This window comes from Corvus hawaiiensis, chromosome 1 (assembly GCF_020740725.1).
Source record: "Corvus hawaiiensis isolate bCorHaw1 chromosome 1, bCorHaw1.pri.cur, whole genome shotgun sequence".
NCBI lineage: Eukaryota > Metazoa > Chordata > Aves > Passeriformes > Corvidae > Corvus > Corvus hawaiiensis.
In genome coordinates, this window is record NC_063213.1 from 33,713,087 (window position 1) to 33,728,592 (window position 15,506).

General features: G+C 35.3%; 1 protein-coding gene across 4 annotated transcripts in view; it reads right to left on the minus strand.

Annotated features, from left to right (window-relative positions):
• Window positions 1-15,506, minus strand: part of BBS9 (Bardet-Biedl syndrome 9) — a 291,982-nt gene that overhangs the window by 236,479 nt on the left and 39,997 nt on the right. For all 4 annotated transcript variants that reach the window (XM_048299201.1, XM_048299191.1, XM_048299181.1 and 1 more), the window contains exon 10: window positions 2,399-2,580. In XM_048299201.1, coding sequence (XP_048155158.1) covers window positions 2,399-2,580 — 182 coding nt within the window. The remainder of the gene's footprint in view (window positions 1-2,398; window positions 2,581-15,506) is intronic.

Genomic DNA, 15,506 nt, shown 5'->3' on the forward strand with positions numbered 1-15,506 from the left:
ACCGAATAACTGAGAGCATGAGCACATTCAGAAAGCTGCTAGAATTTTATTACACACAGGGTCCTGAAAATGACCTAGAACTAGCAGACAGCACATTATCTCTTCCTAACAAGAGGGTCAAGGGAAAAGATTTTGATGAAGACAGAAAGTAAGTATTCATTTTCTTGTGCTCAGAGAGAAATGCCTCCCTTTACTACAAGAAAGAAAAGCAAAACCTAAACACATTTCTCCAATACCACATAGAAAAGAAGTTTAGGCCTGTTTCATACTGCCAGAATTGCTAAGAACTGGTTCTGCCAATTACATATAGCTCAGCACAGTCCATTCTTTTTCTATCCCTTCTTAATAATTTCTCTTCTGGTTGCTTCTTCAAGCTAACTATGATGCAACCTCTGTCATACAGTCATTTTTCTATCAGAAGTACAACAGAGATCACAATCAAAGTTTACATGTAAGTATCAGCTTTTTGTTACTATTAAATTGAGCCAAAACACGTTATGTTTAATCACTTATGTCGTCCAGACTGATGCAAGTAACATTAGATTTAAGTGAGTATAACAGTTAAGATTTTAAAATATTTCATCAGTTTGTAATGTAAATCCTTATTCTTTGAAATGTATAAAACAGCTTAAGTTCAACAGTTTAATGGTCAGCACTGGACAGAAATACAAGACATTTATGGAAATAACTACTCTAAGGTTTTTTTAATACAATGACCTAATTCTAAATACCTTCCACGTTTGAAAGTCAAAATGAAACAAAGAAAAATTATTTCCATATATGGGTAGATATTTTCAAAACAACACAAGCTCTTACTGCACAAGCATGAATTCAAAAGACAGGAAAGTCAACGGGTCATTTTAAAGATTGTGCTTAGGAGTAACTTAATGGCAACCAAGGTTTGAGCTGAAGTAGTAAGAAAAAAAGGCCAAAATGAAACAAAGCCAAAACATCCAAAATTGACAGGCATTCTTCATAAGTTTTGTTGTATAAAAAGGTTCTCCTACAAGTTTTACATCCAGTTAAAGCCAAACACAACATCCTTAGGGCATCTCTCCACAACAAAAAGAGCATTCATAAAAACTCATCTGAAAACACCACTTAGATCAGATTAGACAAATCAAAGAAGAAAAAGAAATTCAGAAGAAGAAATGGTGAAAAAGATCAACAATATTCATGGTAAGCTTGTCATTCATGCCATGACATTTATTACAAAATTTTAAAAAGACAGCTACAGTTCCTTTCTCTCTCTTTAGAGCTTCCACACAACATGTTGAAACTAACAAGCTGAAGTTGATTCACTTCAAATGGATTTCTTCTTTCCATCATGTTATTTTTTCCTTTGGTTATGACAGACAGACAAAATTGTCAAATACCAGTAAGGACGGACTGTGGTAAAAATCAGTGGAATTTATCCACATCTATATGCTAAATAATACATTACTGGATTTGGAAAATTAAAATCCTGATATTAGTCTACCATGATAATGGATGAAATTACATGTAATTACAAAACAAAAAAATCTTTGTGTTGTAGAATCAAACTCATGCCTGCAGATAAATAATTTTTATTTTCTAGGAATTTCAACTGCAAGCTTTTTCACTTTTTTTTTCACACAGAAAGCCATGACTGTTTCTTTAATGTATTTTAAGAACCTGCTAACTATCATCAAGAGAAGATTTTAATATTTTCCTTCTATTTGTTGAAGATTTTTCCATAGTTTCCTGTAAAATCACATGCTTCCAATTCCAGGAGCAAGTCAGACTGTTTAAAAACTCAGTTATGAAAACACAAACTTTGAAGGATCTCTGTAGAAATTGCATGACCTTACTTGAATAAAATCAATGCAAGTTATTAGCAATGTATATAAATTCCAGAACTTATCATCATCAGTTATGTGGGTAACAATATGTCACTATGTTCTACAAATAATCTTTTGAATAGTTAAACCAACAGAAAAGTTGCTTTAAAAAAAGTCCTTTTTTGTTAATTTCATAACTTAAGAAGTCACTTGTAATAATAAACCAGAAATTTGGCAATACTTTTACAGTCTCTGAAGCCTAACTACATCAGATTGTTGAAATTCTCCAAGTTTTCTTCTTTTGGGTGGTTCATGCACTGTCAAGTTTTTATTCTGAACCCTTGCACTAGTGAGAATTATCTGCAACCTGACATAAACATCTTGAACCTCCCAACAGCATTATGAAAATACAAAGAAAAAACTGTTTATCCAAAGGCCTTAGAGTCTAGGATTTTATTTATTTTTCTTAAATACTAAATTTTCTACAGAAATGTAACTATGGGTAAAGCCTGAAAACAAAATATTTTAAGGTGCTAAAAGGAAAGTCAGGAATATAAAATATGTATGTAAAAACATAGAATAAGAAAGAAGTATACCTTGTGTTTTTGTGGCCTCCCTGATGATTTTCTGAAGCTCTTTCATTTCAGCATTCATTTCTTCATAGTTTATTTCCCTAGAATCAACCTTAGGAGCCCGGAAGAGTGAAGGATCAGTTCCAAGGTATGAACACTGAAGATGCCCATCATCACTCAGAGTGACTATAACACCCTTCAAGTCTCTGCACAAAAAAATAAAGCTTACTAAGAAATTGGGAAGAATCACAGAGGCAATAACTACATTTATTCCTTAATTCGGACATGTTTATTAATATTACTCCCACTTATTGCAATCATATCTAAGAATGGATTTGTGTTAGCTGACTAAAGAACCCCCAGAATCTGTGAACCTGTACAATCAGAAGTAATGGAAAGGATTAGAACAAACAAGCTGAATAGACCAGACAATTGTAACCTATTTACTCATTTAAGTCTTTTGAAGTTGCAATATTTAGGTGGATATGCAGGAAAAGGAATTTGCTAAATGGAATATCAAGTAAGTGAAGGGAAGGGAAAGAGGGGTTAGAAGAAATCATGAACAGATGGAAGATGCTCACAAAGAAGACAGCTTTAGGGCTTTGATGGTATCAATAGCTCCCCTAACCAATTCTTTGGCCGCTATTGCAGCTACTGTGCTGGCTTCAAACCCTGGCTGGCTGTTCCCTGCAGTATCCTTCTGAAAGGAAACCACATGGATCCAGAGCATTTCCCTTACATTCCCCTGAATCAATACAAGTGAGTGTTTTATCAGCTACACTATAGTCTCTTTTCTCTCAAGGGAAAAGTACTTCATTGCTCCTACAAAAATCTCACTCATTTTGTTTATCTGATCTGTACAATGCAAATGCAAGATTTAGGAAAGTATTTAACAAACTATGAGATAATAGGGACTACTGCCAGCATTTTGCTTAGTTTGAAACTTATTCCTAACAGAAGAGAAACTGAACAGTAAAGACCAGCATAGATGTTAACAGCAAATACTAGGAGAAAGCTAACTTTCACTTTATTTTTTAAAATGCCTACTTTTAATTAAATTAAAAGCCTGTATTCACTTTCATAACCACGACGTTTCACATTCATGCCAGTAACTTGCTCTTATTCCATCCTTAGAATATCATATAGCAGATACTGCCTTTGCATCAAACACAACTGCCATAAAAAGCAAAGATAGATCAAATTTAATTCTTAGATATAAAAAGTGATTTGGACAAGAAGGCCTAATTCACTATCCCACTAATTAAACCCTCATAAAATACTGCATTTATAGAAGTGTTCAAGCTATAATTCATATAGAATTAACAAAAATTCTTTTAACTTACACACACTGATACTTTTCAAATGCCTCCTCTAGTACAATACTCATTAAAAGGCAGGTAGCTATATAAAAGAAATAGAATGCTCTCTGGTTTCCTACATGGTCTTGTAGCATGGCTCCAGAACACACAGATAGGAAACCTCAATCCAAAATTTTCCATGGTAATACTAATTATGAAAGCCAACAGATGTCACAGATTAATTTTGATCACTGAAGATCCAATTGTACTGTTCAAAATGTCTTTTTATAGCACACTAAGGCCACAATCCTAGTGGAGATTTTACAGCTGCAATCAAATAAGCTGGAAAAACTGTGCTGTAACTGAGATCATCTGAACCCTGTACAGTTATAACTGCACACAGGAATGAAGACCCTACTGGGCACTATACAAATAAGTAATTGCTGTAGGTAAGTTTGAGCTTTCTCTTTCTACAGAATGCAGTTGTTACTCAGTGAAAGAAATAAATCTCCTTGTTGAACCATGAATGTACGGAAACTGCTTGTGAGGTTATTTTGGACAACAGGTACCTCCAGTCAGCCCTTCACTGAAGCTGGAACATGCAAATCTGAACTGCCTTCTGGAACAGAACACACACAAAAGGGCTCAAACACAATGTTCCCCTTACCTACTACACAAGTCCATCTTAAACAGAAACAGTCTTCTTTTTGGGGACTACTGCTTACTGCCACAGAAATTTTTAACCATCACTGCAATTTTTAACATGCATTTTTTTAGCATTCGCTACAAAAACTGTAATAGGAAGCTGTCTTTGTGAACACCATAAGGCTGCAGATGCCAAGACTCCCCCAACAAATACCTGAAGAAAAGAAAGTGGAAGACTGAACACTGATTTTCAACTTAGATATCCAGCACCCATGTTAGCAGCCATCCTGTGAATGTCATGACTTTTTTGTGACCTGTGAGCTTGGGTCACAGCATCCTAAAGGGATTTTTTGACAAACTGTAAACTATCAGCAGGAACTGGAACTAAGCATGAGTCCTGGTTTCTCTCACTACTTGAATATTTGTTGTTGACTATAGTTAGTTTCCTTGCTCAGGATAGGGTCTGTTGTTTGAATAACATGCAGAACCGTTCATCCTAATTTTCTTATACCCAAAAAGCTCTGTACAACACAAATCTGTCCTACATTTACAGAGTTTTGGATGGCACATGAAACAAATACATTGGGCTAACCCTGAGCTCTCAGTATGAACAACGCTAGGAGACAGACTATTATGAATACTTGGCACCACAACACAATCTTAAGTAAGGTATGCAAATAACGTCTAATGTAGAGGATTTTTGTTAACACCTGACAAACACTTGCAAGGAGCTTTGCCATATTAGTCAGGTGTTACAGTGCAGATACTGCAACACGTGTATCAGTCAACGAGGCCCGTGGAAAAGAAATATCTATGGCCAGATTCTTGGTAGATGTTTCAGAGATGTTTATTTCTCCAGCCACATGGCCAGGGCTCCGCCGAGGAACTGCTCAATCACGGGACCCGAGGGTCCTTGCCCGCGCAGGGGAACACAAAACAACCAAGGGGGAATGAGGCTGACCAGGGGCACGGAAACCCCGTGTCTCCCCTCCCAGGGCCGCTCTCCCTGGACCACATGGCAGGAGGAAGGGACCCCGACAGTCAGGGGTGCGGCAAAGTCTTCAAAAATGGGGCATTGTTGAGGCAGATATTACCATGATACTAAATATAGTGCTCCACACTTTGCTATCAAATTACAAAAAAAAAAACAACCTTTTTTTTTTTTTTTTTTTTTACAAAAAAAGGGCTACAACAAGAAAAATAGCATCAGGAGCTTTTTCCACAACTGGAGAAAGAAAACTTCTGAAAACAAGACAATTTCTAGAATTGCCCGGCAACGGCTTTGGACCATCTTAAAACTTTTTCCCAAAGTTTTGCATCTGTTAATCTAATAAGGAAAGTTCCATGAGGACATCTGAATGTAAATCAAAAGAGCATGAAGAAATATAGCTACAGAGTTAGCAATAAATCTTTGATGATATACTACTAAGGCATAATACATTCAAAAGTAGTTTGAAAATACAGTCCTTCCTATATACAATTAAGCTGGCAGTCATCTGCAGCTAATCAGTCTATCAAATGAGATAAATTTAAATCAATGAGGTGATTTACCTCTGTACATTATACTTTGCTTAACTTCTGAGTTTATGTCAGCATTACAGAATGCACATTCAGAAACTCCACCTTAAAATGAACTCATTTCAACCAACTTTCCCAATAGTCATGACATCCTTGAAGTCTGCACTATCTCAGAGACAAAAGCATTACTTTAAGAAAACAGCATTACAAATTATACTTTTCCTTTGCTTCAGTTAGTGTTCTGCTGGGTCCCAAGAAGATTGTTCAACATGAAACATACAGAAGTATAAAAAAGCCTTTTGTAGTAATCTTTCCTACTTAAAAGCTGTCCATGAATTTGCATATCAATAGAAGCAATAAGGAAAATATGGGCAAGCAGTTCTAATATATTTTTTTATAATACATTCATTTCTCTGTTGGAATGTTTGTCAGCCAGTCAAAATTGCGTTATTTTCTCAATCTTTTTTTAACAGTAGTTAAGGACAGCTGGGGGAAGGGAAGCATATTTAACAGTTTTACTGTAGTTTCCTCACAGCTACTGCTCTCACACAATATCCCTGCAAATACCATTACTTCATTTGGCACATTTTGCATACAATCTGGAATTTCAATTTCTTGTTAAATTTCTTTTATTGTAAGCTATTTTTTTTACTATGTATCACACAATAGTCAGAGTAATAGTAAATCTAAGGGGACATTTTAACAGTGAGGAACTCAAAGTATAAAACAAATTATTCTGATATCTAAAATAACTTTACAGTACGAAGCAGCTCCTGCACACATATGGTAATAATTTGAAAGACTATCTTTTATTGGATTCTGGTTAATAATAATGGCATATGCTTTTTGTATGTTTCTCTTACTAAACAAATTGCTCACAACATAGTTCTTGAAGAAATTAAAATGCTTTGCATGTTTCCAGTTATATATAATACCAAACTGATCACTCAAACAATTGATTTAGAAGTTGAATCTGTAGTTCTGAGTTCTATTTGAATGACACATGCTAAGTTTCGGACAACTCTTAGAACAAGGTCTGGTTATTGACACCATTTACAGCTTTAATTATTTATATTTATAATAGCTCATAAAATTTCTACTTCAATTTCAGAAGCAGTCTTGATTGCTGTTAGTCATACCAACCATTTCAGAAAACAAGATTCTCTGCAATACTACCTTCTGTTCCTTATCGATAATGTATTATTTAAAAACTACTAAATTAGGAAACTAATTCCTGGAATTGTGCTCAATCATTTTGAATCCATTCCTCTCATTTTATCACCCTTTGAGGTAATTATAGGCAAGAGCATACCTCAATAGAACTTTCTAGTTTAGTGCTTTGGAAAACCTAAATTATTCTAAGTTCACTACCATTTCAGTGTCATTTGAAGCTGTAACTATGTGAAGTATTTGATAAAACACTGAAGGAAGATCAGACTAGGAGTAGATAACTATAAGAATTTTCTAACATGAACTAATGGGAATAAAAGTAAAAAGCCCATCTTACTCTTATTAAATACGTACTCCAAAATCTGAAGTACACCCACAGCTGAATAGTCAAAGTACATCCAGGGTGACTCAATGCCAGCTATTACTGATTCCTAACTGTTCTGCATATCCATGGAGCACTCTCAGGATTCTTTAAAATGCTTTCCTCAGTAAAAAAATCTTGGTTCAACTTACATTAGAAGTAATGCTTGTATGTGTAAGCCTTCCCCATTCTGCTATTACACATGAAAACAGACAATCTAATTGCTCTCAAAAATTAAAACTCTTTTAAGACTTTTTATTTTATATTTAACATACTTTGCACACTCTGCAGTGGGCATGCAAACAAATAATGTAAATATAGTGCTCAAATATAATTGTTTAACAATATATAATTATATTGAACAGCATTAAGTGGCTGCTTTGCAGAAAAGCATTCTTCATCCTTCCCATTTCTATGATACCTTAGGATGGCTGAACTTAAGAATATAAGATACAAATTTCGTTTAAAAAATTATGAAATACATGCAAGAAGAAGAGGGAAATGAAACATTATTTCATCTTGAGAACAAATGGAAAAGAGGTTAAAAAAAATAGAAGTTATGACTAGAACAACTGGCCAACATTTATCCCCTCTTATAAACGCTGAAATGCAGAGAGCCAGAACTGAGTAAAACCTGAACGTGGCCATTTTAAATGCCTGAAGAACTCTCCACCTTTCAGGTCTTATATGGGTACTTTTGCTCCCTACTTGTGAGCGAAGACATTTCCACTAGCAACTTTACATGGTGGCACTACACAGCAAAACAACAAACTAGCCAGCACCTTACTTCAGGACAAACTGACCAGGCATTAGCTTTTGAAGTCCTCCTTGTGTAGTTTTCTCTTCAAAAGAGACTCTTTGCCTAAAATGCCATCCAGCAACCAAATAAAAAGGAGTATTTTCCATCATACAAAAGAAGGAAAAAAAGAAAGAAAAAAAAAAAAAAGGAAATTGACTGTTTTTACTTTCACTGCCAAGTTAAAACCAAGTACTACTCAGAGAAGTTTAGGTCGGGGGTCCTTTCTGCCAGAGCGCTACTGCCACCTGCGGGGCAGCAGAGCTTTCACACAGGTGAGCCCTGAGAGTACCACGTCACATTATGTGAAGCAGGTGTGGGGGTTTTTTACCAGGGTTAGTATAACAGCTTAACAGTTATTCCCTTGACACAAGGGAATCTTACCAAGCTAATATTTAACAATGTATGCTCTGGAACAGACATCCCTGCACGAGATAACCTTCTGGTCCCTCCAGGTAGGGGACACACACACATCACATGCTAACAGAGTCAGGCTAGGCATGAAATTTAAGCTCATACTACATCTTGCATACAAAATGTAAACTTTTATCTGAAGGATTAACCAACTTGATTTCTTGTTGTTTTAGATATAAAATCAAAACTATTTCAAAAGCAACAAAAGTTTTATTTAAAAATTAAAGCAGACAGCTGTACAAAATGCAGTTTTAAAGTAAAATTAGTATTTGTCAAAAAGTAGAATAAAAACATAATATTCAGAGTGATGACACAGGCCTCCAGAAATATATGATCTTGCTCTAAGCAAAAAAAAAAAAAAAAAAAGAGAAATGAAGTATAATGTATTCAAGGAAAAGTTCATAATTTACACATTGCATTTTGTATTACCACAGTTCCATATCTAAGAAACTTAGTGGCATTAACTGAATTGAAAATGAACATGAGGACTGACAAGCAAATCTGATTACTTTAAGTAAGAGTGCAGCCTCTATGTCAGAGCTCTAAATAATAAGAAACAAGGGAGATTACATTGTGATTTCTCTGTGACGGTACCAGCATTAGCAACAAGAAAGAAATTAAGACCAACTGTGACACACTTAAAGCATCTCCATGCTCCATCCTCTCTTAGGGCATATTTCTGCATTTGCACTTCCTTCATGTGAAATCTAAAATATGTTTCAAGGCCAAGTTCCCCCACTAGCAGACAGGTATACAACAGCTTTCAAAGGCTGTACTAACAGCTATGCCACATGAATTTAGAATATGGAGAGCCTCAAAAGTTTATTCTTCCACTAAGCCTGCTCTTCTCCCACTTCAAGATAGTGGTTAGAGTCCATATCATGTCAAGCAAGCTGGAGAGACCTCTAGTATCTCTGCTTCCAACATAAAAGAGATGCAAGGAGCTTCGCTGATAAAATCTACTCCTGGTAAATTTATCATTTTAGATAAAGCTTATTCTTAATTGTTGGCTTCATATAAGATAGTATTGGGAGGTACACAAGGAAAATTAGACTATGCACAGATTATAAGAGGTTTACAAGAATAACCATAATGTGTCTTTAAAACAGATTTATTCTGAAAGTTTGAAGAATTACATAACTTTTAAAGCACTCAACTCAAATTAGTTTACATCTCTTTTTCCTCACAGCTGCCTGCAAGTTTCAAAATTCTCCAGCATTTCAGTAAGGAATAAGTGTGTACACTATTACTTTTAACAATATTTATAATTGTCCCCTCACCCTGTCTTGTAAAGAACAAAGCTGCTTTTTCAAAACATCTCTAGCACTTGCACTGCTTGCTGCCTCTCAGCTCCACAGCTAGACATAAATGTCCCAAGTGCTCCTCCTTGTACAAAAAAGTCTTTCATGTTAACAGCATAATAATGAAAACATTCAAAATCAACAGACTGAAATTTTTCATAAAACTGTTTTTCAAACAAGATGTCCAGCACTTTCACGGGTAGAGTGTCAGAATATGTCCATAAACTCCAGCCAACTGCTCAATAACCAGCTCCAAGACTGAGAGTTCAGAACCAGCTCCAAGACAGAGTTCAGAACCTTATATCCCACTCTGTCACAACAACTGGAACAGAGAAATACTGGGTTAGCCAAAAAAACCCATGATATTTGTTTAAAAGCAAGGATCTTATTTAAAATACTGGAGGGGGAGTTACTTGCATTCTGGTTCTTGAGAATTTTCACTTTTAATGTTTTCTTTAGAACCATGAAGGTAGGAATATTTTAAATGTTATTCTGAATTTAAAACCCTTACAAAGTCATATGACTGTAAAAAGTAGGCTTTTTGAAAAAGCAAGTAAGTGACATGCAATAAAATTAGGAGAACTGGCAATATGGGCATGTGCTTAACATCACAGAGTAAACACCATTTAAAGCTATCTTACTAGAAAGGCCAGTCCTGAATCACAGTATATGCTGGACATAGTACATGGCACATCTATGTCTCTTTCAGGATTAGAATCCTACTAAAGTAAAAGAAATGCAGTCACATTCATATTTTGTGGCTAAGAGACATAGATTAAATTTATCTCTTCAAAAGGCCTTTGAAAAGGCTCATATTTTCTACTGCCATGTCTCAAAAATCCAGTGGCAAATCAGCGATGAGGAAAACAGATGCAATCTTTTTTTTTTTTCCTTAAAATGCAATTATGTTAAGTATTATGTTAAAGATTCTAGAATTCTCTGCATTTAACTTCTCAGATCAGGCAACATTCTTACAGAACACTCAAATAAAAATTTATATATATACATGTATATAACTGAACAGTTCATACTGTGCGTCATAACTGGCATTGCTTCTATTACAGTACTACTATACAGAAAGGGAAAATCTTTCAACAAACTATAAAGTCTGATTCCTGCAGTTTTCTTTCCATAAAACTGTGTAATAAGTGCTAAGTTTTGCTGGGTTTATATGTAAGTTTTGCCATTTTTATACGGTGATTCTTTAAAAGTTGCAGTAGCTGTGGTGATGTCAGTTATAATAAGGAATAACAGATGGGCTACAATGAAGAACAAAGTATTTTCAAGCATCTGGACAGCTAAAAAATTCAATGAGGGGAGTTTTATTTTGACTCCATCCACTATTACCATATATGTGGTTGCACTTTTACACCTTATACACTTAATTCAACTACAATATTTCTCCATGCTTTTTCCAGTTAAATTCAGTTCCCATTCCTTTTCTACTGTTTGGAAAGCCCAGCTACATAGAGCACGTTCATTCAACCACCCAACATACTACAATTCTGTGCCAGAAATAAAGTTTTAATTTCAAGTTCATGATTGGACCAGGCCAATACTTTCTCACTTACAAATTGATCGCAGATTTTAATATTCTTTTTAAAATATTGGAAGCTAAAATTTCATAAAAGCACATTTTCAACCAATGGCTATACACCAGAATTCTGAACTCCAATCTTTTGATTCACCTACCTCATTTAAATTAAACTCATCAGTCTGTTGGGCTACATATGAGTTCAAATCTGGGAATTAATCCTCTTTCAAAACAAAGAATTTACACCCTAGTTTATGTTCTCTTCTTTAAGGAGACCGGTTGCTGAATTAGAGAATTTTTATATAATTTTATTCAGATAAAGTGCCATGAAGTTACAAGCATGTTAACAATGTCAGGCTCAAGCTATTACTCACACACACAAGTCTTGTTCTATGAAGCCAGTGAACAACAGTCTACAGGGACTTCAAACCTCATTAGACCACTAAGCATACAAACCACACATATCTTACCAATCATTCTAATATTATAAAGTACTAATAAATCAGAAAATCCAAAGGGAGCATTGTAGCAAACATTTTTCAAAAAGGAAGAAAGGTGATTCTCTCCATTTGCTGCAATAACTAAAAATCTTTATTGTTTGATACTGCGGTAAAGATGGGACTGGTTTTAAATGCAATAAACACAATGAATATCTCTTTCAGCAGAGTGTTCTCCTTCAAAATGCAAACTGATGGGCAATGCTAAAGTGCAGCAGCACATGTCATTTGGCTTATGCTTCAAGTGCATTGGAGGTGGTGTAGGGACCATCTCTACTTGTCTGAGTCACCAGACCCATAATTCTCAGCCTTGCAGTCAAGCTACAGACTAATGGGAAGAGACTGGATAGGAACAGAGTACTGTAACATACAGTAAGGTACTAAGTCATAAAACCCACACAACCCTTCCTCACATATTCTTTCATACCCAGGGTTAAAGCACTGGGAATTTTTCTGCAGGCACTCGTCATTTTAGTGAATCATTTTTAGCAGAGTAGGAGTAAAATGGTAACTCAGTACATAGCAAGAAATTATTGTTTTAGTAAATTAGAAGTCACTGTTTTTAAAACTAACTTGTATGTTAAAATATTGTAAAATACTCTTTTGCAATGCACCTGTGTAACTGTAACACAAGTGGGGATATCCTGAGAGACAGGAAAGTGCAGTAGTCCTGGCTATCAGCACACATGGGACAATACAATATTCGAAGACTTATTAACATGATTACATAGAAAATTAAATCTCAGTCCCTTCATTAGTCAAATAGTCTCTGCTTCTTTATTATTTATGCAAGGGGAGAGACTCATACAAGAACAACATGACAAATTTTAGATGTAATGATTCACTTTATTTTGTCTTATAAGTAGTAAGAAAATTGGACCTTACTATAGCAACTTAAATCAATAATCTTGCAGTGATTCAGTAAGCCGCAGTATTTTCTGCATCTCAGCCTACACAATGCAACTTTAAAGTAATAAATTTAAGTCTCTAATTCAGCAAAATCAAATACGGAACTGCATACATCAAAAAATGAAAACCAACAGCCTATGGGTAGCTGGTTTTAAGAGATGGCTGATTAATATATTACTATGTGACACAGTCATAATGGGCTCATGGTTCATATACCAATGTTAGGAGTTCAGGCATGATCCCGACTGCAGTGATCATACTTGGAGAAGCTACAACAAAAAATTACCTCAGTAAATTTCAAACACCATAGCTAGTTGGAGTGCTAGCAACTCATAGAAAGAAATCACTTCTTGATTGCAAACTGAGCAAAACAGAATCAGTGGTGATTCAGTGGGACCCTGTGATATATTTATGGGATCACTCCTCCAAATAAATCTAGTCAAACTTGAAGTTCATAAAGAGTCGAAGTGTGGATAAAGCTTGCTAAGTAACCTTGCTTGCCATCTTGAACATATAAAGTCTACTTTATTTCCTGACTTTTCAACAGTTACTTTTGTTTAAAAAATAAATTCTTTTCCCCCTTCTCAAATAATGAAAATCTATTTACTAGCTTAACTCAAGATAAAAGGTTGAGTCCTGGAAATTTAATATTTTAAGAAACTCAGAAATTCTAATTCTTTGGAGGTGATAAATTACTTCCGCATAAAAAACCCTTTCCAGACCTTATATTTCCTCTTCAGAAAACACACTGTTCCATTACCAAGTAAAATGATATTTATCTGTCAAATAAATGGAAGTGAAAGCAAATATTCTAGCTACTTTCACCAACTTGTCCATACCTGTCAACCCCTGGTAATAAAAGTAACTTCACATTTTACAAGGCACATGCATCATTATGTGGGTTACTTGTTTCAAGAATCTTTCTTCCATGAAGAACAGTTCCTCTGCTCACAGAGAGAGAGGTACATACAAATGGTCACAAAAGAAAATTCTAATTGTATTCTAATTCCTAGATGTAGCTCCTAAAAATATGAGGCACTACATATGCAAAGCATCCAATAACCTTTGGACAAGTACTACAGAATCACAGAATATGCTGACTTGGAAGGGACACACAAGGATCATCAAGTCCAACTCCTGGCCCCACACAAGGCAACAGTCTGCACAACTGACTCTATAAAGCCACAAGTTTTGAAGTAATGTATCACAAATGTGTGAAATTAAATCACAATTTGCCATATTCAGAACACCAAACACAAATTCACAAATCTCTGCCTCACTACAGTGGCTCTAAATTTTTTCTTTTGAGTATTACTAACTAAATTCTAATGTGGCTGAAGGGGAAAACATCCTTCATTCAAACATTAGGTTTGCTGATAAACCGGTGCCTAAAGTAGTAAGAGTCTCCAGTAGAATAGAGAGGGAAGAAATATCTTTCCCACAACACATTCCCTAAACTCTGAGGTTGGCTTCCTGTTAGAATTCCACGTCATGAAATCAACTTTTTTTGTGGTATGGATACCACCAGACTTAATTTCTTGGTGGACAGACAAAAGCACAAATAATCAAAATTAAAGACATCATGAAACACTGATTTGAAGAAAAGAGGTATTTGAGCAAGTTTGCAGTCCGCTTCTCTTTAAAAGAAAAAAGTCAGGCTACCTTTTAGCATTCACAGGCTTATCAGATAAAACTTGAAGATTGTATACAAACAAAACCAAGCAGTAAAGTGGAGAGTAGTGAACTTTAAAAAGGTTGAGAAGAAAAAAAAGTCCCCAATTTAAAGGTTTCATGCTTTCCTATGGCAAAACACAGGTTCATAACTTGGTAGTAATCAAAACAGAAAGCCCTTTCCTGAGACTACATCCAAAATCTATATATGTGTATATATAATAATCTATCTGTGTGTTTTAACCCACACTGGCATTTCAGATGTTTGTGACAGAAATAGCCCAGAGGCTGACAACACAAGGTATTTTGCTTCAGACTGAATGCACCTTAACATAGTGTTCTAGTTTCAGGCCAACCAGGACAGAGTAATTAATACTCAGTGCAATCTATCAGTCATTAAAAGATGTACTCTTAGAAACAGCTCTGCCAAGTGCCAAATAAACAGAAAAGTAGTTGTCTAAGTCTTACAATGTACTCCAAGGACCTTTTATGGTCAAGCATATGGAGACAGAATAATTCAGACACAGAAAAACAAATATAACTTGTGATGGGCTCACAAAAAGTGAGAAGAAAGAGACAGAAAGAGAGAAATCTTAACACAATCTCAAGAAGCATCAACCAGTGACAAATTCATAGAATTTATAATCCATAAGTGTAAGAGATAGTGCTCATGAAACTTCTTTTCAAAGGAGATGTGGAGGTACAAAGAAGATCTTAGAGAAGAGGTTTCTCATGAAACAGAAAAATGGAAACTCAAGGGCAGGAAAAAAGGGAATGGACTTTAAAGTCAATGCTATGAAGATACTTACAAAATCATGATGGATACCAAGCAAATACTGCTGCTTGCAACTACCATTTCAACTGAAATTTTGAGCAGAGTAGGAATTCTTGTCATTCCTTTCTGTAACTTTCCTAGATTTGCAGTATATGGAAAGCTTCTCTTCAAACCACTCTAGAAAGGTTTGGGAGGGGCTGTTTGTGGATTTGGTGGGGGGATGTTTGGGGTTTTTTAATCAAC